Here is a 23,660-nt window from a genome sequence, read left to right as displayed (position 1 = left end):
ACTTTCTCTGCCCCTCTCTTACTGCTTTGATCTCTTGCTCTCTCTTCGGCAACTGACTGTTGCTACTCTGGAAATCGATTTGCTTAGAAATCGAACTGCTCAAGTGTATTCTCCAAGTGCCCATCGATTTATTCTTATAATCCTTTGTTCGGACTCCAACGACCAAGATTAAATCTTAATCGATGGATAGGATCATCTTGAAGTCGATCTGTGTGGGTTTCTAGATCATTCATGCCTTGACTTAATTAATTTTGATTAATTAACCATATTCCCTAAGTTTAGACTTAGGAAATATTTATTAACGTGTTTAATAATCTAATTAAATCATTTCTAGGCGGAATTTCCAGATATGATTTTTGGGTTTTGGAGATCTTATGTATTCTAGCCTCTCCACCAAATTTCGTGGCTAGAACACATTTGATGCTACAAAAACTAACACTCCCTCTTAGCGAGGAATGTGTTTTAGTGCTATTGCACCCCCTGTAGCAACACCCTATCTTTGCATCATCCCCTGTCACGCTGTTGATGTCTGGCCATGCTGCCCACCAACCACTGCGCAACTTTGATACATGCTGCATCTGTGCTGCTGTTGACACTGCCATACTGCTGCCAACACTACATTTGCATTGCAACTCCCTCTCATCTATTGCTGCTGCAACTGCAACATCTGCAACTGAAAAGCATCCAAAACATTGAATCAACTGTGATCAGTATGATGCATCTTTGTCTCGAGTCTCTAACTGCTATCTGCACTGTCACTAGAGAAACTGTGTAGCTGCCGACTCTGCACTGTGCACTCTGCACTGCGCTCCCCAACATCTGACTGCTACTAGTCTCTGCAACTGTCACTCAGTCTCTGACTGCACAACTGTCACTGATCCATCCTGCTACTGAATATTGTGGGCCCCCGTAACAAGTTGTTGATCCATGAGGTGGACTCCTCAAGGATCCTGCCCATTTGTAGCGCTATGGGGCTACACCAAATCTCCCCACCTCACTCTTGGAGGTGTATCAACAAACATAGCGAAGTCTTCCTCCAGCCTGGAGGATAGCCTATCGATTTTTGCTGAAGCTGCCTGCTGGTCCTGCTTCTCTTCCTTGTCCTTCTTCCTGAGAAGACATTGGGTACTGTAGTGACCAAGCTCACCACACCTGAAGCATTTGACCTTTGACAGGTCCTTCTTCTTCTTCCTCTACTCCCCCTATCCTTGATTGGGAACCTTTGATCCGAGGGCCACATTCTCCTCCTCCTTCATCGATCCATTGTTGCTGCCATTGATGGAGCTCTTTAGAAGAGTTCGTCTCAATTCCTCCTGCTGCAAATCAGCCCACGTCATGTCCCATCTTGGCAATGTATCTCTACCCAAAATACTTTGGACGAATCCCTGCCAATCCTCGGAGACACTGTTGAGTGCCAATTGCACTAGCTTCATGGGTTTAGGCGTTGCCCCAACAGCTGCAAGCTAGTCCTGGATATTTGGAATCCTGGTGAGGAAGGGGTCTATGCCTTCCCCCTTTTGCATCTTGACACACCTCAACTTCTCCTCTAGGTACATCTTCCGCTGCTCGGAAGTACCCTGGTATAGTGTAGAGAGGGCATCCCACATCTCTTTGGCAGTATTTTTGCCAGCTATGTGAGAAACCACATGATCCTAGACACCATCTAGGATCAAGCGTTTAGCCCGTGCCATCTCCTTTTTGTACTCCTTCAGCTGGTCTGCATCCTGGGGAACTGCTACCATTGCATCAATATACATCTTCAGGCCAAACTCATCTAGAAGGAAGGACATCCTTGCCTTCCAGATGACATAGTTGGAAGCTCCATCCAACCTATCCTGATCATGAAGCCCAACAATGGCCATCTCAACAAAATGTCGAAAATCTCCTCTTTCCTTCTGCTTAGCTGTTGTTCAGCTATTCGCACTCCCTTTTGGAGTGAGAAAATCTGCTCACAACGACTGCTGATCTGCAAGGAAAAATTGAACTTCTTGAGACTAGAAGTTCCCTGAGGAAATTTTTCCCTCTGTGTGTGCTCTTCTTCCTTCCACCTGACATTGGTTTTGCTCTAGCAAACTGCTGCAAAAACCATTGTGTCTAGCTAGAGATCTGCTCCACGAAAATACTAAGCTGCTCCCTCTGCCTCTGGAATCCCTTAATCTAGAGAGATCGAATTTTTCTGCCCCACTCAGAAAAATCAAATCTCCTCAAGTAACTTGACGTCTTGGCAAAGTGATTGCACTGCCCCTGGTAATTTCGACCTGCTTCCCACAATGAGCAGCGAAATTCCTTCTCTCTCTTGCCTCTGAGCTCTCCGGCTGATCATCTACGCTCTGATACCATGTGAAAATTCCAAACTAGAATCCTATTGCAACAATTTATTTACTATTTGTTACAACAAAAAATAATAAATCACACTGCAACCTACACAAATAAAATTGCAGAAGAATAAACGCTAGAAGAAATGGTAGCGCACACACATAAAATAACACAATTATTTTTGGACAAAAGTCCCCGGAAAAACCCAACTTGGGAAAACCGGTGCAACAACTGAGGGTTTTATTATTAAGCAGCAGTGAAATAATCTGAGTACAATTTGGATGCCGAATATTGGCAATCTTGTAGAGAAAATATTGGCAAAAATCTAGTGAGGAAATTTCCTCACCCCACAGGAAAATCCGGGCTCTGACCTCAGCTCCAAGTGAGCCATCCAAACTGGCTTTGCGTGGACACTGCGTGACCCTAACGCAGTTCCTTTTGCACTTAGTCTGGAACAACCTCTCCTCAAGCCGTCTAGTCTGCTGCTATCTGGGAAAATGTCTCTCCTGGCCTCCAAAACCTCTGTCCAACTTCTAGCACTGAAACTCGGCTTTCCCCAGCAAAATCGAAACTGCCTCTAGAGGCTACTGCACTGCCCCAGCGTCAACCTCTCTGTGACTCTTTGCCTCTCTGCAAATGCACTCGCCGAATCTGGAAATACTGGTTTGACTTCAATGTCTCTGCCCCTCTCACTGCTTCGATCTCTAGCTCTCTCTCCGGCAACTGACTGTTGCTACTCTGGAAATCGAACTGCTCAAGTGTATTTTCCAAGTGCCCATCGACTTCGTATAATCCTCTGTTGTGACTCCAATGGCCAAGATTAAATCTTAATCGATGGGTAGGATCATCTTGAAGTCGATTCGTGTGAATTTCTAGATCATTCACACCTTGACCATATTCCCTAAGTTTAGACTTAGGAAATATTTAAAAACTAGTTAATAATATAATTAAGTCATTCTAGACCGAATTTCCAGAAAAGATTTATGGGTTTTGGAGATCTCATATATTCTAGCCTCTCCACCGAATTTCGTGGCTAGAACACATCTGATGCTACAAAAACTAACATATTAGAGTAGGATGCATTGCATGTAGGTTTTTGCATTAGAACTAATTTCATATTCTATTATCCTGTTGGATTAGATGCATTTAGATTAAAAGTGCATTTAGAATTAAATTTTATTTTTGTTGATTTTTATGGCCTAACAAAAGCATGGGCGATCAAAAGATGCAATAAAAACATGTTTCCCCGTGTGCTTAGTCTTTGATGTGCAGGTAACAGTTCTTACGATCCCAAGAGATTGTTGGTGTTCTCATGACCTCCCTATTCAAGTATGTTCGTGCACTTTACTGAGAGCTCATGTCCCAATTGGAGCCAAATGTTACCCACCACCAGTGGGTGACAACCATAGGAGAAAATTTTTCCTAGATTTGTCTTCAATCATCATCCAACAACTTGTTGAAGGTGGGCCTTCCAACCCCGAAGGTATGGCTTTTCATTCTATAATTGGGTATTTTTGCTTACTTATCATGGACACATTTGGACATGGGTTAGTGGAGGGATTCGATGGAAAGAATGGGCTTGGTCTATAGTCTTGCTCCCTTGTCTAACTTGGTGGTTAGTCTTGTATCCTAGACCTTTGAGATCTCCTTTATTGGCTACTAGCTTTAGTAGTGGCACTACATGGGAAACCCTGATTTTGGCTGCGTGGTCCCGCCTCTCGACACGACATACATCACTCCCCTCCACTCATTATAATCCCTTTTCACATATTTCCCATCCGAGTCCACATTTATCCATTGGGTCCACAAGGAGTTAGCCTCCCCCTCCCCTTGTCCACACTCTGGGTCAAGCCTGGAATGATTCTCCAGAGGTTGATGCAGCGAAAAAGAAAGGTAAAAGCATAATTTGGCCATTTACAACAGGAAATGTAACATAAAATGAAAAAGATGGTTGGGACATAAAGATTTAGCACGTGGGCAAAAGTCAAACATGAGCTCGACCCCCTATCATTATGGGCCCTTATGTGAGTCCCCTACATCATTAAGGAACCCATGATTATCCCAAACCTTGGTGGGTAATGAATTGCCCAACCTTAAGGGGGTATTCACTGCTATATTATACACATCATGGTCTCATTCCTTGGAGCCCTGGACAATTAAAAGAAAGAAAAATCAATAAAAGGCAAAAGACATATGAAGGGTGGAAAAACAAAGGTCGGGGTAACTCATGTACCACAGTTGCTCCCTCCTACATCTATACACTCGTGTGTGGATTTCCCTCATTGTAGCTACCCTTGTACCATGGCATGTGGCTTGGAGACTTTCCTATTGCCCCACTCTATTTTGTCATTATTTCACATTTAAGTATGGGGGATTTACGCAGTGCATTATATTAGATATCATTTTTGGGATTCAACTGCGTTAAGTAAGTCATTCAAACGTATGACCATTTCCATGAGAGGTAGTCGTAACTGACTAATTTCTCATGATTTTTGAATAGTTCACTTAGCACTCATTGCATCGGGTGATGCTCACAGGGGTGAAGAAGTGGGATTGAAACTAGTGAAATGTGGAGAACGAATCACATAGCATCAATCATCACTTCCGGGCTTGCACCCGGTAACCAGGACTTCCCAGGAGGTCACCCATCCCAGAACTCCTCTGGCTCAAGCGCGCTTAACTGTGGAGTTTTTCCCACAATCAAGCCCACTTAGCTTGCTACCCCATTTGCAAAACCTTAGCAAGTATTGTGCCTCATGAACCATTCAAGTAGAGATCCCTTGACTCTTTTTGAATTTAAGTATGGGGGATTTACGCAGTGCATTATATTAGATATCATTTTTGGGATTCAACTGCGTTAAGTAAGTCATTCAAACGTATGACCATTTCCATGAGAGGTAGTCGTAACTGACTAATTTCTCATGATTTTTGAATAGTTCACTTAGCACTCATTGCATCGGGTGATGCTCACAGGGGTGAAGAAGTGGGATTGAAACTAGTGAAATGTGGAGAATGAATCACATAGCATCAATCATCACTTTCGGGGCTTGCACCCGGTAACCAGGACTTCCCAGGAGGTCACCCATCCCAGAACTCCTCTGGCTCAAGCGCGCTTAACTGTGGAGTTTTTCCCACAATCAAGCCCACTTAGCTTGCTACCCCATTTGCAAAACCTTAGCAAATGGGGTAGCAAATGGGGTAGCAAGCTAAGTGGGCTTGATTGTGGGAAAAACTCCACAGTTAAGCGCGCTTGAGCCAGAGGAGTTCTGGGATGGGTGACCTCCTGGGAAGTCCTGGTTACCGGGTGCAAGCCCCGGAAGTGATGATTGATGCTATGTGATTCGTTCTCCACATTTCACTAGTTTCAATCCCACTTCTTCACCCCTATGAGCATCACCCGATGCAATGAGTGCTAAGTGAACTATTCAAAAATCATGAGAAATTAGTCAGTTACGACTACCTCTCATGGAAATGGTCATACGTTTGAATGACTTACTTAACGCAGTTGAATCCCAAAAATGATATCTATTATTTCACATTATTGAGAAATCTAGGGTAGCTAGATTAGGCTGATTTCTCTTTACTTTGATAATTGCTTGTGATGTTCTTTTACTTAACTTGATGTACTTGTAATTAGCTTCTTCTTCACTTGATTATTATTGTGTTCTTATCATCAAACAACTACCAAACTATGAAGATCAATCGAACAAGAGGACACAAGATATAGGCTTCTAGCCAGGGCCAAAACCTTTCCCTTGAGAGGAAAACCCACAAGAATTCTTCTCTTCTTATAGAATTATCAAATGACGAATTCCAAGACTTATTAGACTCAAAACAAAGACCCCTCCAAGACCAAGTCAAACCCTCCTTTGATGAGTTTGTCCTTCACAAAATCAACCTAAGTCAAGCTGCTTCAACACTCTAGATTTCGGCCTTACTTCAGAATTTCTGCTACTGCTTTAGGTTTGCACTTTTCGGCCATCCTGCAATCTCTGCAATTTCGCACATGTGAGTGGTTTAGAGGCTGAAATTGAGCTTCTCTCTCCTTCGCTTAGGGTGGTACTTTCTCCTTGATAACTCGACTTCCAAATTGATCCTTTTTTAACCCAAACTTCGACCTTTTGTGATGAGTGCAATTTTGGTCTTTGCTGCATCAAATTGATGCCCTAATCCCTTCCCACGTGTGAGAGAATTTGACCCAAAAATTCAGATTTCGGCTTCTTTGTTGTCTCCTTGTTTCTCCTTCTTCTCTCCTTTTTCTTGTCTTCCTTGAGATTGAACTTCTTGGATGCCTTCTTCAAATGAGGTCGATGGCACTTATATATACACTTTCCTTGGCACTGGAACTGTCATCATGATGTCGACTTGTCCTCTTGCAGGCCGACTTGGTCTTGGAGGGACTTTAACACAATTTATGACTCAAATGAATTACTTTGACTTTATACAAAATGCCCAATAAGGTCTCTTACATATGACAATGACTCTTTGACTTCTTTGACTCTATGACAACTTCCTAGAAGCACACAATGGGTGCTTGACCTAAAACAAATTAACCTAAAGCATGAAACCCATGCTATAAAATAATAATAATAATTTTCTTTTCTCTTTTATATACAAAGATCAAGAGTACATAAGACATTATGAGGACCAAACCTAGTTACATTTTTAACACTCCCTCTTAACTAGGGAGGTATTCATAATACATACACGGTACATGGACATTCTCATACTGAAGAATTTTCATAAGAAGAGTTGGATTGGTAAGCCATCTCATAAGCTATCTTATCAGCTTATATCAATGCATCTAATCATATCAAACAACATTGTCATATAGCAAGGCCTTAACTAACAACTCTATCTCTCCACTAGATTAGAGCACAATGTTGGGGAGACAATGATTTATAGACACCTTCATCATTGTCTCTGAAGGCACATACCCCATCCGAATGTTCAAGGTATGTCCTTTTAGGACCATTCCTGTCTTGGAGTTACATATCCTCAAGGAATTTCCTCTTTGACTACTCTTACCTATTGGCTGCCTTACCTCATCCTCAAAGAGTATTGGTATTAGTCTCAGATGCTTACCCAATCCTCCATTCTTTCTTAATAAGACAAGAATGATGTGTCTATCTCTCCCTTTCAACTAGGGAGGATCCATTCATTCCTATAAAAGGAATATACCCAAGCTACCTCTTAACTAGGGACTTTTTTCCAACAACAACTCTTTGTTCTTTGGTGGAGATCATGGTACTATCAACTGCTTGTAGGGTTCCTCCTTTTTGCATCATCATGCCATGGATGAACTTCAACTTCATCATGGAGCCATCTTCTTCGTAGGGCTTCGACCATCTTCTACATCACTTCCCTTCAACGAAACATAGTGTTGAACCAATAGTCATGTCATCCTTCTTTTCATCGGGAAGTGACCTTCTTCGTCATCATCTGGCTAACCTTCATACTGTTACCTTTTCCAAGTCATGTTCCTTCCAGAGTTTTCTACCCAAGTCTGTGTACTAGTTGTAGGTGAATTTCTACAACCTTTTTCTAGTAGCCCTGTTCCAACCCAACTAGATGCTCAAAAAATCAAAAAGTGAACTTCAAAAATATAATTACCTCTTCATGATGGCCTTTCATCATTATATCATCTTTTGCAACATCAAAATCCTGCATATTGTATGAATCCATCTCCAAGACATCACTACGAAAGTCCTCCTTCTTCATCTTACATATCAGGGTCTTCATACCTTCTCCATGGAGACGTCATAGCTAATCCTTCTAATTTTTATCATATGTTGATTACTCATCTTATCTCAAATGACTATAGGTGCATCTTTCAAACTCTTTTTCCAGCTTCACCATATACCTCTTTTCTTGGGATCTCAATACATAGCTCCTTCATTATAGGAACAATGGTTTCTAACCACCTCATATTCTTCATGAGGTCATGTAATGTTGATTCCATCATGTCATCATATAGAAGAGTTCAAGGCATATTGTATTCATGCCTTCATGTATCATTCATAACGAAGGGTCCCTTCTTTAATCATTAAACATTCTATTTGCAATGAAGTAATGACATGACTTTATCCATCTATTAAAGATAACAAATATATGCATACCTCGTCCTACATGTGGTCACCTAGGCTTCCTTCAACAACTTCCCTTTTCTTTGCTTGAAGATGAAAATGCTTCAACCAACTTGACATGTTGCACTTCTCTATCACCATACCTTCATCCTTCTAAATTGTGGATCCCACACTAGGTGGAATGTAGACTATCTGTGTGACACTTGCTTCTTCTAAGTAGAGGTGAACCTTTTAACAAAGATTCCAAAGGAGGATCTTGATGATCCTTATTCTGCAAATGCTTCTTTCTAATGATGATGAGGTGTGACAAACTCTTATCTTCCTATCTTGCTAGATGACTTGCTTCAACCATACAAACTGCTACTTCGGCTATCCTTCCATGCTTCTAATATGATGTCATCTCAATACTGCTATACTGCATCTTATCATGATTGTAATGCTTCCTACCATGACTTGCTAACTTCTATATATTGAAAAATAAACTAAATGTATGTGAGAGACCTTTTAATAGTAGAGTTCTTTTACTTCTTCCTTCTTTGATTTCTTCTCTTCTGGTTCTTCTACTTCTTCGGTCACATGGGCTTCACTTCTTTCCTTTCTTTTCTTGTTGCCCTTCTTGAGTTTAGGACAATTCCTTTTGAAGTGCCCATATTCATTACATTCATAGCACTGGATTTTAGACATGTCAATTTTCTTTTGAAATTTCGTTCAAGGCTCAAACTTTCCAAAACTTCCCTTTTCTCCTTGTCATAACTGCACATGTTTGAGTTTGCTATCATTCTTTGCCTTTAATATGGTTTCTTCAATCTTTCATAATGACCACAGATCACTGAATGGAGTGGCTTCCTTCTTTCCATAGATCCTTTATACAAAGTGTCCCCATTCATTTGGTAATGCATTAGTACAAGAGTGGTCATCTCTGGATCTGACATAGTTTCTCCTAGCTCTTATAGTTGATCTCTTATTTGAGATACCTTTATGAGATATGACGCTACCCCTTTTTCCCTTGATACTTTCATCTTGTATAGTTCGGTTCTTAAAGATATTATTTCCCTTGCAGTAATTACAGAGAACAATTCCATCAACTTGTCATATATTTCTTTTGATGTCTTCAACTTTGCTATGTAGGGGATGATAGAATCCTTGATCGATTCAATGAGGATTCTTTGAGCCCTTATTTCGCCTTTTGTATGCTTTGATAGTGCTTGAGATTGCTCTTGTGGTGGTTTGGAGATTGAGCACTTGACATATTCAATAACTTTATTCTCCATGAGAATAAAATCTATTCTCTTCTTCCATGCAAGTTAGTTTGATGTCCCAACAAGTTTATTGTTCTCCTTGCAGAAAGAAGTCATTTGGTTTGTAGATTGAGACATAAAATATAAAGTACTTACTTGTCAAATGAAGATACCTCCTTGATGGTGTCTTCCACTAGATGCTTCCTTGATGATGATCTTCCTTCTTCAAGAATGACAATGCTTCTTCTTCAATATAAGGAGAGATGTTTGAGGTGTGATCCTTTCTTCAATGAGAGGGAGATCACTTTGATTTCCTTGATGATGATGAAGTTCTTTTCTTGCTTTCTTTGGATGATGATATAGAATGTGTAAACTTCACAAAATACTTCAAATATGTACAATCTTTATTTCTTTGAATAGAGGTAGGGTCCTTGAGGTCTTCTCCTTCCAAGAGTTCTTCCTTTAAAATGATAGGGCCTTAAGATTTCCTTGATTCTCGTAGTTCTCCTTGATGATTTGATTTCCTTGATGCTCTTCTTATGCTTGGCCCTTATGTATCCTTCTTCAATTGAATGATCTTCAAGCTGCCTCTTCTTGTCACCTTAGCTCTGAAACCATGTTGAGAAATCTAGGGCAGCTAGATTAGGGTGATTTCTCTTTACTTTGATAACTTCTTGTGATGTTCTTTTACTTAACTTGATGTACTTGTAATTAGCTTCTTCTTCACTTGATTATTATTGTGTTCATATCATCAAACAACTACCTAACTATGAAGATCAAGAGAACAAGAGGACACAAGATATGGGCTACTAGCTAGGGCCAAAACCTCTCCCTTGAGAGGAAAACCCACAAGAATTCTTCTCTCCTTATAGAATCTTCAAATGACGAATTCCAATACCTATTAGACTCAAAACAAAGACCCCTCCAAGACCAAGTCAACCCCTCCTTTGATGAGCTTGTACTTCATAAAGTCAACCCAAGTCAAACTACTTCAACACTTCAGATTTCGACCTTCCTTCAGAATTTTGGCTACTGCCTTAGGTCTCCACTTTTCGGCCCTCATGCAATCTCTGCAATTTCGCACGTGTGAGTGGTTTAGAGGCTGAAATTGACCTTCTCTCTCCTTCGCTTAGGGTGGTACTTTCTCCTTGATAACTCGACTTCCATTTTGATCCTTTTTGAACCCAATCTTCGACCTTTTGTGATGACTACAATTTTGATCTTTGTTGCAACAGATTGATGCCCTAATCTCTTCACACGTGTGAGAGAATTGGACCCAAAAATTCAGATTTCGGCTTCTTTGTTGTCTCCGTGTTTCTCCTTCTTTGCTCCTTTTTCTTGTTTTCCTTCTTGAGATCGAACTTCTTGGACTCCTTCTTCAAATGAGGTTGATGGCACTTATATATACACTTTCCTTAGAGCTCGAACTGTCATCATGAGCCTGACTTGTCCTCTTGCAGGCCAACTTGGTCTTTGAGGGATTTTGACACAATTTATGACTCAAATAAATTATTTTGACTTGATACAAAATGCCCAATAGGGTCTCTTACATATGACAATGACTCTTTGACTTCTTTGATTCTATGACAACTTCCTAGAAGCACACAATGGGTGCATGACCTAAAACAAATTAACCCAGAGTATGAAACCCATGCTATAAAATAATAATAATAATAATTTTTCTTTTCTCTTTTACATCAAATACAAAGATCAAGAGTACATAGGACATTATGAAGACCTATCCTAGTTACATTTTTCAACACACATGACACTTTCCATTTGATGGATGTACCATGGACCTATCACTCCCTTAGAGGTTGAAATCACTTAATAGGGTCCTTTATTAACCTCCCTCTTGAGCCTAGGGACATTTGTACATTCTAAAGCCCATTATGGAAGGGCATGCCACTATGAAGTGTCCACTTGGGCCCCTGATTTGTAAGCTCATTTACTCAATTGCACTAATGAATTGTTGTATTGGAAGGTGAGGAGACACATTGGATCTTATACAGGATTGCAGGTGGGTCTTCGTCGTGGGTTTTGCCTCCCTATACAGGATCCAGGCCATCCAGAGGGTCATGATGGCACTTGTAGGGTGAGCGTTAAGAGCCGTGGGCCTCCTCCACAAGTAGAACAATGATTTCCATGCCATGGGATTCTTCAACACCACATTTGGCTTGCTCATGCCCCGCTCATGCATGATGATGATGCACTTGGACCACATCACCCAGCCGACCACATACTTACACCAAACACATGGCATATGATCCAAGGCCCAGATGAGGCTTTATTTCACCTAGGGAGACATAGGAGGGCTTGTATCATCATTCTAGCCCTTATAGATGGAGTATCGACATGTTGATCCAGTGGGAGAAGACCATTCACTGTGCCCCCACAACCACTTGGGAGCACCACAGATGTTTTTCTTGGAAACCAAGGGGCCAACCCCTTGGTCATCATTTTTAGAGCCCTGTTCTTCATTACGACACATGAGGTACATGTATTGGCCTTCCAGTGGCCCTTTGCACCATGATTCTATCATTTCAGCCTTATTAGGGGGGCTTATTATGTACCTTTTGAGGTATTTGGTGGACTTCACCAATTTTATTGTTATTTTGCACATTAGAGTCATTTTTAGGGGCTCATTAGGCTAATTGGACCCATTTGAACTATTGGAGGCTCATATAAATTAGAAATGAGCCTCATTTGCTAAACATCATCACTTGGATTTGAGATATCTCTCTCTAAAGAATTCAGACCTACAATTGTGGAATGATTTTGGATGAATAAATGCAATTTGATGTGTGGAAAGATTTCTCTATCTCTCTTGGAGCCTTCTTATCAGCAAAACTGTGGATGGATATACGCTTCTTTTTCTTGTAAGTGTCATATAATGCTATATTTTTTTGTTTTAATGGATGTCTAATGCATGGAATTATTTTCTTATGGTGAAATAATGTGCCCTACTTAATGTGAATTAGTGGAATCATTGAAAGTATTGGAGATTTTTGCATGTGTTACTCATTGGATAAAGAATGAATAAATGTTCCTAGAGGATAATTTGCATTTGCTTCCTTGAAACTCCATAATAATTTCCATTGAAGTATAAAGGTCTAAGGTTGTTGTGAAGTTGCATCCATAGAGAGCATAATTGCTTCTTTATGCCTCCTTGAAGAGCAAAGTTCCTAAATCTTGATCATTTTGACTCCAATCTTCCCGATAGCTAGGCACTGGTCCTAGATCCTTGGTGATCACATTAACTTAACGAAATATCATTCTTTCACCTCTTTTTTTCATCCCTAAATTGGTTGTTCTTTCCCTATTTTTGATTCTTAATAATTCTAACAATTAATTTCCTTTACTTTATTAATATTTTAATAATTTTCTTATACCTTGACCAAATTATTTATAATTTCTTATATTTTGACCATAACTATTTGTTAACTTTGGTTTTGAATAAATTATATTATAAATTTTAATGGCTAATTTTGGAACATGGTGCATCTCTGCTATTTATTCCTTTTGGTAGATCGGTTTTTCACCTTGGTCCTAAAGATAAACCTCATTAGTAGGTTCGAAACGTCAACCATCAAATTTTATTGATGTGATTTATCCAAAATTTAGTTACAAGTATCGATAAGGAGATTTTCTAGGGCTTGGTGCGAAATTTTAGGGAGGAAGAATTTTAGGATTCCATCTGGACAAGTTACGTTATTTATGTCTCCTCTAGGCATCCTCTATTTTTGGATGAATTCTGAGGGTGGAATTTCAAATAAATGGATGCCCTAGCTATCACACCAAGTGGGAACCCTTGAAGCTGCTTTGACTGGGGGATTTCTTGAAGGTTTGCACTTTGTACTTCATCATTCAAGACCTTTTCTCGTAACTATAGTTGATCATTGGATGAACCTTTACCATGGCATCCATATATCTCTCAACCCTTGGTCTCTTATAATATTTCTCTCAAGGGGTTTTTCGTGGAAAGTCACCCTAGCTTCTCCTAAATCTCACACTTTGATTGAATCTTTCCATTGAATGAGCCATCCTTGCATCACTTTGAACCCTAGTATAAACACATCAATCACAAGTGAGGGATTTTGGAAGTTTTGATCTTAGGCATTCATCATTATTGAATATTCCTAAGCTCGAGGTCATCCTTCATAGGTCTTTCTTGGGGAGTCTTTTAGCTTTTCTTTAAGCATTCGAACCATTAATTGAATCTCTCATTTCAATGGGCCTTGGAAATCACGTTATACCTTGCCATTCATCCTATCATTCAAGTGATTTTCTTTCTACCGGGACTCCTCCCATCAGTGAAAGTCTGTAAAGAGCAGGGGACACTGATTGAGGTGATAGTGGGTCTTTGCCCCATTGTTGTCATTTGGTCTAGTAGTTGCCCCTTAGGTATCCCTGCTAGATTGTTTGGCAACATGTACGATTACCCCCAGTGCTAAAAAGATGAAGTATAGAAAAAATCAATCCACAAAGTACACAATGTTTGCAAATGGCAAAGCTCTATTATGGCATACAATGATTTCATAGTTCAACAACCACCAAAATGAGAGGGTTAGACTTACATAATTTCTTTAGTAACAGCTAGTTGGTCTTGTCTCTCAAAAAAATAATTTTCCAACTTGTCATGCACAAACCAAATGTTAAGTTAGTCATGAGAAAATATTTTTATTACAAATTGTCCACAATAAGGAGTTCGACCTAACTTGATTTGACTATGAAAGGACTTGAGGAGGGACCGTTTCCCTTGCATTGACCTTGGAGAAGCATATGATGATGAACAATAACCACAAAAGGCCTAATGACTTGCTTGAGTTGACCCAACGACTAGGTGATGTAGCTCAACTTGCTTGACTAGGGTCAGTTTGCTAGAGAAGCTTGACTTGGTCCAAGAGTGGCTTAATTTGTTGGAAGAGAGAATGAATTTTCTTGGAATGGCTATTTTTTGTTTTTGTCCACTTTTGCTCCAACATTCCATTGCCTTGACCATAACAAACCCAATGTTCCACTTGGAAGACCAAACCACTAGTTGAGGGGGGTCGAATTGCTCCATGGAGTTAGATCTTCAATGCCATTGCTTTTTCTAACTTGATGACTCGTCTATCCTTGAGTTCTTGACCATCTTCAATGTTCCTTTGAGTCCCAATGGTTAGTTTTGACCTTTGCAATGGCTATCTTGACCCCATGCGGCACTAAGGTAGGACGTCCATCTTTGCATGGATGGCTCATTTGCTAGAACTCCAAATCCCTTGAGAATTTGAGGAATCTGCCACAAGGTTTTGTCCTACTAATGTTTTGGATAAATTTTGACGTAAATTTTTCCTTTGTACTCCAAGTCTTCACCTTATTCTGCCACCTAGATGCCCCATGTGTCACTTGGCCATCTTTCACTGTAATTTTTTGAATGATGCCTTCATCTTTGCAATTTTTTTTACATGGCATGTTATCTATATTTAATTTTGAGCAATCTAAGAACCTCATGACATTTTGACCTCGGGACCACATGCATTGGGAAACGTGAATTGCCTCAAGAAACATGAACTGCTAAGAACTCTGAGACTGCGATGTTGAGAACTATTTGATGATTATTGCACCAAAGCCAAGGATGCATACAAACACTATGACACATGACCATGTGGTAAGACATAGGTGCACACAACATGCACTGGACTAGCCCTACCACTGCAATCACCCCTACATAATCAAAGGTTCCCATAAACCATGAGGCCCAATGAGATACACTCCGAGTCTTCCAATCCTATCAAGGACAAAAGGAACTAAGATGTAGGTTTTAACCTTGTACATAAATTCCCTGTAAACGAATTTTTAAAACAAAAAAATATACAATGGCGAGAACATAAAACAAATATACACAGAGATTTTCCCCTGGATCCCAAAACTAGGAATACCAGATTGATTTTTCATTATATTCCTTTTGATGTTACAGTACATATATATACATGTCGAAGCATTCATAAACCCCAATCCACTAACCCTGGATTAGAACATAACCGTAGTTCCCTTGACCGGATCTGCGCAAAACCATGGGTAGGTCTGCCCACCATGTTTGGGTCTGCATAAAATAATTTTTTGGGAAAGAATATAACACACACCCGACATAAGAGTGGGAAGTTGGGAACTAAAGGGACTAGCCATGGCTGACCAATAATGCAAAATCTCACATGGCCTACAAGGTTGTAACTTGCATAGTTTAGACTTTCAATGGTGTTATGAAAAGTGAAGAAATGATCATATGTACCCATGCTGAAATGAGGGGTAACAGTGCCCATAGCAATAAATGGGTTCCATTCATCCTTCATATGTTTGTTTCAGTGGTTTATGCTTGGGAGAACCTTCCTACATTTCAAAAGTTTTGTGGTGATTTCATCTAAGAGGAGATTAGTAGAGACTCCTTTATCCAGAATGAAAGAGAGTTGGAACCTAGCCCTCATTGGGAAGACGAGGAAATGTGGTAAGAAAGGACTTGGGAAGGGACAGAAGAAGGATTTAGGTTCCTTGAACGGGGCATAAAGACTTGAGCCACGTAAAGTGATTCAAGTGCCACAAATAAAGCCTACTATGATTCTTATTGTCTTGAGAAGGGAAGGTTCATTAGCAGCCGTGGAAGCAATTTGCAAGGACTCTAGAAGCTTTTGCAGGAATGGATAAGTTTGCATATAGAGTTGAGATAGCATTCTCCATGGTTTTGTGCCTTTCCACCAACACTGTTCCTCGTATTGGATGGTATGTGGACAGTAAAGCATCTAGGCAGACTTCAGCTTTATATTCTGCCATAGTTTTGCTCTGTTTAAACTTTAAACAGCACATTGAGTCGTATGAGGTGCAGATACATGTAATTAATTGAGTGCTGACCCAAAAACTTTGGCTCTGCCTACGGAAATCCTTGTTATTAAATATCAGATTGTTGGGTTAAACTTTCAGCCTTAATTTTTATTAGATTGAATTGCTGGTACGATGCAAGGCTTCAGTGCTGTGCATTTCTATGTAACAGGTAGTGAATTATCCGATTGAATGTTGCGCATTCTATATTACAAAACTGAGACATACTTCAGCTATTCATTAACCATATAGGAGGCTGTTCTTTGTATGGTTATAAATTCCTTCAAATGGTGAATTAAGTGTTGACTAGAGCTCTGGGCTAGAATACTCAAATAGATGTTGAGTTATTTCCCTACAGTATGTACGGTCAAATATATAAACATAGTATATGTATCCAGCTGGTAAGACAGAATTAAGAGCGTTGTGTATGATTAAAGGCTTGTTTTATTGCTTGCTCGTATTGTGAATGGGAGGATGCATGTTGTTAATCAAGTGTTGTGATTGCTGTTTCATAAACACTTAGTGCATTGTTTAAGTCAACACAACTGAAGTGCATTCTCCTTCTTGATGGGCTGTGGCCTTGGCATGACGGCAGATAAACCAACCAGTCAAATCTTAAAACCAGATCTGAAGACAGAATAGATTTGCTGGGCACCACAAGCAAGTAACCAGCAAGGTGACCCATCACACAAATAGAGCTTTTATTTTTCCTGCTGATAATTAGCAGAGCAAGGCAATGAAAATATATTTTCACGGATGATCCATGTTGGTGAGAAGGACAGATAGGCATACTGTTTACAGCTCATACTGGATGTAGCTTTCTATGGCTCACATTTCAAGTCAACTCAGAATATCAATGACAGAGTGAAGGATAACTGGGAGTAGATAAAACCCCAGTGATAAATTGAAGAATTTTCTTCAAAGGCCAACCATCAGATGAGTCTTTTCATCTTCCATGACTTTTTGGACAAACTTTGCAATATTGTTTTGTTTACAAAGTTTAAAATATGCGAGACCATATGGATCCATTTCAGATAAGATTTACAATTTGTTTTCTCCCAGTTACCTATAAGATCCAAACTATTATTAAACCATCCTCCCTGTCTCATTAAAAGTTCTGCAACATTGATTGCAGGACAATGTATCAATATACGGTCAGAAGATTCCTCAGCTGCATGACAAGACAGTAAATTAACTGGGGGACAATATATCAGATATAGAAGTTCAGTTCCATAGCTGGATCTTAGTTTTATTAATAGATTAAATGTGTGGATTTTCATATTTTTGTGAGGCCTTCTAACTGGTCTATTTGCAATCTTAATCCTCGACGGACAGTGCAAAATTTGGACAATAGAAGATATTACGCCAAGTGGGGTTTCCGTGATGCTGTCGTTCCTAGTACTACATTGCTACATCATAGTCGTTGGGTTTTTTCACAATGATATTATGAACTACAGAATTTTAGTGAACACCAAGCTTGAATTTTCTTCTGCCACTCTGACTTGAATTCTTCAAATCTGCTTCACAATGATATTATGAACTATAGAATTTTAGTGAACACCGAGCTTGAATTTTCTTCTGCCACTCTGACTTGAAATCTTCAAATCTGGCTGTAGAAAACTTCGAAGGATATTTATGTTGCTGTATTGCAATTTGCTACACATATTTTCCCTTGTTGTCAAAGACTGTACTTTCGCTGGCAGGCAATTTTACCAAATTGTGTGTTTGTGTTCTAATTCTAGAAGAACAAGTCGTTACTTGTGTTTCTATGCTGCTTGCTAATAATATATGCAATTGTAGCGATTATACTGAGGCTGTGCTTAGCTTTTCCCTTTCACGGTGGCAGATTTCTGATGAAGGAGGTGGTATTCCCAGGCGTGGACTGCCAAAAATCTGGACATATTTCTATAGTACTGCACAGACTCCAGTCTTATATGGACCGCAGATACTGGAAATGCCCTGCATTATGGCTGGTTATGGTTATGGTCTTCCCATTAGTAGACTTTATGCAAGATACTTTGGAGGTGAATTGCAGGTTATTTCCATGGAAGGCTATGGTAATTTCTCCATCGAAAGAACTTGTTTATGAAAGTAATAGTTTAACAATTACTGGTCCATACAATTCCTTTACGAGTACTGTTTTTTTGAAAGCAAAAATTTGAACCCTCAATCTCCTTATTAACAAAAAGAAAATAAGAAAAATGGTAACTGCAACTGAAATTATGCATTCCTGCACAAATATGTTTTTTTACACTGATTCAGTAAAGATGACAGAGAGTCACAATACCTCTTTATTTTGCATGAGTTAGCATATATTTTTTGTCATTTGTCTGAATTAGTTCTACTTGGCTTCGTTTGCAGGGACAGATGCCTACCTGCACCTAAATAGGCTTGGCAATGTACAGGAGCCGTTGCCTTAAAAGAAAATGTGCAGATGCTACAATGCCATTCTCGTGTTTTACCACTTGATTCCTCGAAATATTGTCAATAAATAAGTGGCAGATATCTTTGGAAGCACCTTGCTGTCATTCGCTTATCTGATTCACAGCTGAAGAGAAACTAAAGTTTAGTATTGTGGGTCATTGGATTTGATGAAGTATGCCTATCTAAGGAGGATACGCAATAAAAATGCCTTATTTCTATTTTGTAACATAATTTTTGCCAACACTAAGGCACAAATTGTCAGGAACAAACAGCAAAGATCTGCAGGAGTTATCATAATTTTAGGATCGGTTTTGGCATGCACCTCTTTCTCGAGAGGCCTTTTCTTTTATGAGAGTGAGCTTGCCAATTGAATCATAAGGTCAGAATGTCAAACAATTATTGTACCTGTACATATATTGCAGGCCAGAAAGACTTACTTTCTGAGTGGCTGCAAGCCTTTTTTTCCATTTACAACGTTCAGAGTCTTCATAGCAGATATTCTGCTATGCTTTAGGGTATCTTCACATTTCATGATTTCTTTATGTTTTCATTCCTCTAAGATGTAACCTAAAATCACTAGAGTCCCTCTGGTTCTATTTTTTTCCAAGTGGTCTTCATTGTAAATTTCACATTTCATGATTTCTCTCTGTTTTCATTCTTCCTAGATATATCCTAGAATCACTGAAGCCAGTCTGGACTTAAATTTTTTATCACACATGGTGTAGGTTGATAAGTTTATCTTTTTTATTTTTGATATTGCATGTTCAAGTTTGGAGAACAGAGTTCTTCTAACACTGGTCAGGCTAGAACAGGATGTGCAGGACAAACACATAATAACACCCCTCAAGGCATGAGAGCCAAATGGTTACTGATTACGAGTGGAACTGATGAAGATGAGAATTGAGACATTCAGTGGATATTCCCACCATTTCATTGTTTTTTCTCATTTTGCCACTTGGCCATGTTTATATTCAGTATTAAAACAATTTAGTTCAAAACACTGCTATAAGAAGGGCTAACTTCTGTTTGTGTCTTAATTCACATTTTATTCGCCTCTTTTGTATGAAGTTAATGTTTTGTTTGCTAAAGTCTTCATTGTGTAATTTTTCCTGCTCATTTAACCATCATTCTTTACATTGAATTTGGTTGGAGTTTCCACTCTGGGTTAGGATTAGATTTGCTAAAGTCTTCATTTTAAAATTTCCCTGTTCTTCTAACCATCATTCTTCACATTGAATTTGGTCAGAGATTCCACGCTGGATTAGGATTAGCTTTGCTAAAGTTATTTTTGTGTTAAAGAAGTATTTCGGAGATTATTTCATGGTTAATTCGTAAAGCATTAAATTTCCCTTTCCATATTAATGTCGTGCTGGTATGTTAATGTTAAGTTAGGGTTTATACTTAATGACATTATATTTCATTTTCTTATTAATTTCTCTGGTTATTAAAGTTCTTTCATATCATTAATATTATGAATAAAGTATGCAACGTTTTAATAATAAAAAATGGTTGCAAAGTAAACAATATAGAAAGCCTCACAAACATGATGCAAAGTAAACAATGTGTGGTTTCGATTTTAGGCCAAAACACCCACAATCATGACTTAAAAAAAAGTCTTGGCTTAAACTTATGAGTTAATGTCACACATTGGGTATGAAAACAAAAGCTAGTGTGGCACAAATAAAGGGTGAAGAGCTCAGGTGACAAAGACAAAGGGTGAAGGCTTGAGCAAATAACACTAAGAAGCAACCATGGTCATCTAGGGTAGGGCCACATCTAGATATAATAAGATTGACATCATCCGGGTGCCCAAGTTCCCACCCATCCTTGCAAGGCTTTGGGGGCTTGGGCCACTTGGAAATGGAGTTGTCTATAATGCGACTTTTTGAGATTCCGGTGACGGAATCCGGCGGAAGAAATTGAGATGAAATCATGATTTGTTGCAGTTAAAATGGTTTTTTAACTGCATATTCGGATTCAGCACCCTGAAAAACCCCTGGGACGGTTTCATTGTGCAGAAATTAGCTATCAAACTTGGATTCCAATAAATTACTGCCGGATTTTCACCGGAAAAAATCGCCGGAAAGGCTTTCAAAAAGTCGCGTTAAAGACTACTCCCTTGGAAATAGCGAAGGTCAAAGTAAAAAATTGTTTATCATCAAGCAATATAGCTAGTGGCCAACTCCTCTAGTGCTTGTGTTACTCATGTGTCTATCTCTTAGTTCAGTGGCATGACCTATTATCTCTTATGTGTGAGCTTGTAGATGTATATTAAGGGCATTTAGCTTTCTATTCATAGAACAAAGGGGGGCATCCATGTTCCAAAAGCTTCTAGAAGTGTTCTATCTCAACATGAATCTTTTGAGCCTACATAATGATTTGCAAGGACAAGTTGGGATCTATTAGAGTGTTGTCATATCAGGAAAAGATTTGTGACAAGACAACAAAATTAAAAGAAGCATCATAGTGTCTCTTCCAAAACTAAGACAAAACTTCAATGGCAATAAGTATCCAAGCATAGTGGAATGAAATGGCCCAAGGAAGGTTTTGCCTAACAAGGCAATGTTGGAGAGAGAGGCAAGGAGATATTGTTTTGACATAATGACTTAGCCAAGTTGATGCCTACATAGATTGACTAGAGGGAAAAACTAGAATATGTTTAAGGGTTTCCACTCATCCACAATGGACAATAAGGGTTTTGCACACCTGAGTTTTAGAATGTCTTATTTGCATGGAGTCCCCCCAACAATAATTAGATACCATATAAACATTGCTTTCTTGGGTTCAGATACCAGTTTCTAGATGTCGTGAAGCCAATGTAACCAAGTTCATTTTTGAAGATTGTAGACACCACAATCTGGTCAACTAACCTTCAAGGAGAGGCTTAAAGCAAAGCAACTTATAGCCCATGGTTGATTTGTATCTTGAAAAAACTATAGCCTTTACCATTGCCAATGTTTTCACCAAGCTTGACGTGTAGGGATGCTAAGCTTAATCATGAGCTCATAGTGGTTCAATATTTGATTACACTCCAAAATGGATTTGTATCTGGAGGCGAGATTATATTTGTGCTTAAGATCAACCTAGGGGAGCCACTTGTTAAATTATTGAAAACATCATTCTCCTAATGGATGCCTTTTTTGAAGAGCCTCAAGGTTGAGAACCAAGAAGTCTTGATCAATGGCTTGCCTTTAGACCTAACAAGTGGTGACCACTAATTGCGCTAATCATTGAATGTGAGATCATATGAAGGGAGAGCTCCTTCAAAGACAAATATCGCTCAATGGTCTTGTTGTCACACAAAATGTCTAGGCACTGCAACGAGGACTCAGATTGGGGGTTGTCACCTTGATCTCGAATCTCTCCGTTTAAGTTGTCTTCCAACAACAGGCTAAGGGGGGTAGACTCTACGGAAATGGAATGAAGGAGAATTAGTTGGGAACCAACCAGTTCGGGGGACAGTGAAGTGACCAAGTACTTGTTTTAGATTTAGCAAGACTTGTAGGATTCGATTAGATTTAGATGATTGATACCATTGCTTTATGGAGTCAACAATATTTCTAGGGAATTTAGGACCAAGTAATTGATGAACAACTGTTGCTTGGATGAATAACTGTCTTATATGAAATGCAGATCCTAACGCTAATGTGAGATGCAAGAATCTTGGTTAATTTTAGTTAAAATGTCTATCTAAGTTTTAACGCTTCGATCCTTTCTATATTGAGTCTGATTCCGTAGTAAATGGAGGAGAGAAGATAAGGTGAAACACACTAAGGTGTGATTAACGATACCTCTCCTGAAAATCTAACATACCCAGTGCCTCCGGCGCTGCAGAGAGTTGTGGCTCTGACCACTGCAAGGTCACTGTTTTAAGTACTATTAAAAGCAGGCTTCTCAAGCAAAGATGGATGGGTACCTATCTTTCTATCAACCAAACTTATGTTTGGAAGTAAATTTTAATTATGCAAGGCTAACCTAATATGCAAATGCACGAGATGATTAGAAGATGGAGCGAGAATGAAGTTAGATTCAAGGATTGAAAGCGCTTATGTTGCGATTTATTTCTGAGTTTTATATCAAAGACCTTAATCACGAAACAATAATTGAAAGATAAACCTCTTAAAACATTCAGTTCATCAATGTGCTTTAAAATATCACAAATTAATGCCCAATTAAATCATAAGCTTATCACTTCAATTTATCGAAATTGTTTACATTGCAATTATAATGCAAAGATAACAAAAACCACTTCACACAATATCAATGCCAATTGTATAGATGCTAAAAAATACTCAGTTTAGGAAACAAAAGATATGCAATTTACCACAATTCCATAAAAGAGTACTTAAGAATTACTTGAAAAAAACTAAAAAAAAATAATATGCAATAATTCAAGTAATTAAACAACGCTTACAACTAATTTAACGACGAGCAATCTCAATAGATGTCAAGCACAGAATATTTGAAACCCAATGTCAATTATTATAAAACATGGCCTCCCAAAGACCTAAGCACTTTAATTCCGAATGTTAATTACCATGAAGAACCATGAAATTCAAATGATAAACACTTAAAACAATTCCCGATTTAAAATAATTTTCTTGAATGCTCCAATCCAGAAAAATTTCTTATCTTCCTATAGTCAAACTTTAGAGAGAATTTAAAAAATTAAAATGTGTCTTGCCTATAGAAGAATTTTAAATTTTTACCACATTAACTTTCCTTTTAAAATTTAAAATCCCAT

The 23,660-nt window shown here is 38.9% G+C and overlaps 1 protein-coding gene across 1 annotated transcript in view; it reads left to right on the top strand.

The window, feature by feature from the left end:
- Positions 1 to 19,557, top strand: part of PDK (pyruvate dehydrogenase kinase) — a 95,060-nt gene extending 75,503 nt beyond the window's left edge. Inside the window, exons 6-7 of the mRNA XM_089405993.1 lie at positions 18,339 to 18,549; positions 18,854 to 19,557. Coding sequence (XP_089262119.1) covers positions 18,339 to 18,549; positions 18,854 to 18,912 — 270 coding nt within the window. The 3' untranslated portion in view covers positions 18,913 to 19,557. The remainder of the gene's footprint in view (positions 1 to 18,338; positions 18,550 to 18,853) is intronic.
- The last annotated feature ends 4,103 nt before the right edge of the window (positions 19,558 to 23,660 follow it).

This window comes from Pinus tabuliformis, chromosome 2_2 (assembly GCF_031772625.1).
Source record: "Pinus tabuliformis cultivar Carrire ecotype Pingquan chromosome 2_2, CPIR1, whole genome shotgun sequence".
NCBI classification, from domain to species: Eukaryota; Viridiplantae; Streptophyta; class Pinopsida; order Pinales; family Pinaceae; genus Pinus; species Pinus tabuliformis.
The sequence above is the reverse complement of the archived record's forward strand: the minus strand, read 5'-3'. Positions and strand labels throughout refer to the sequence as shown.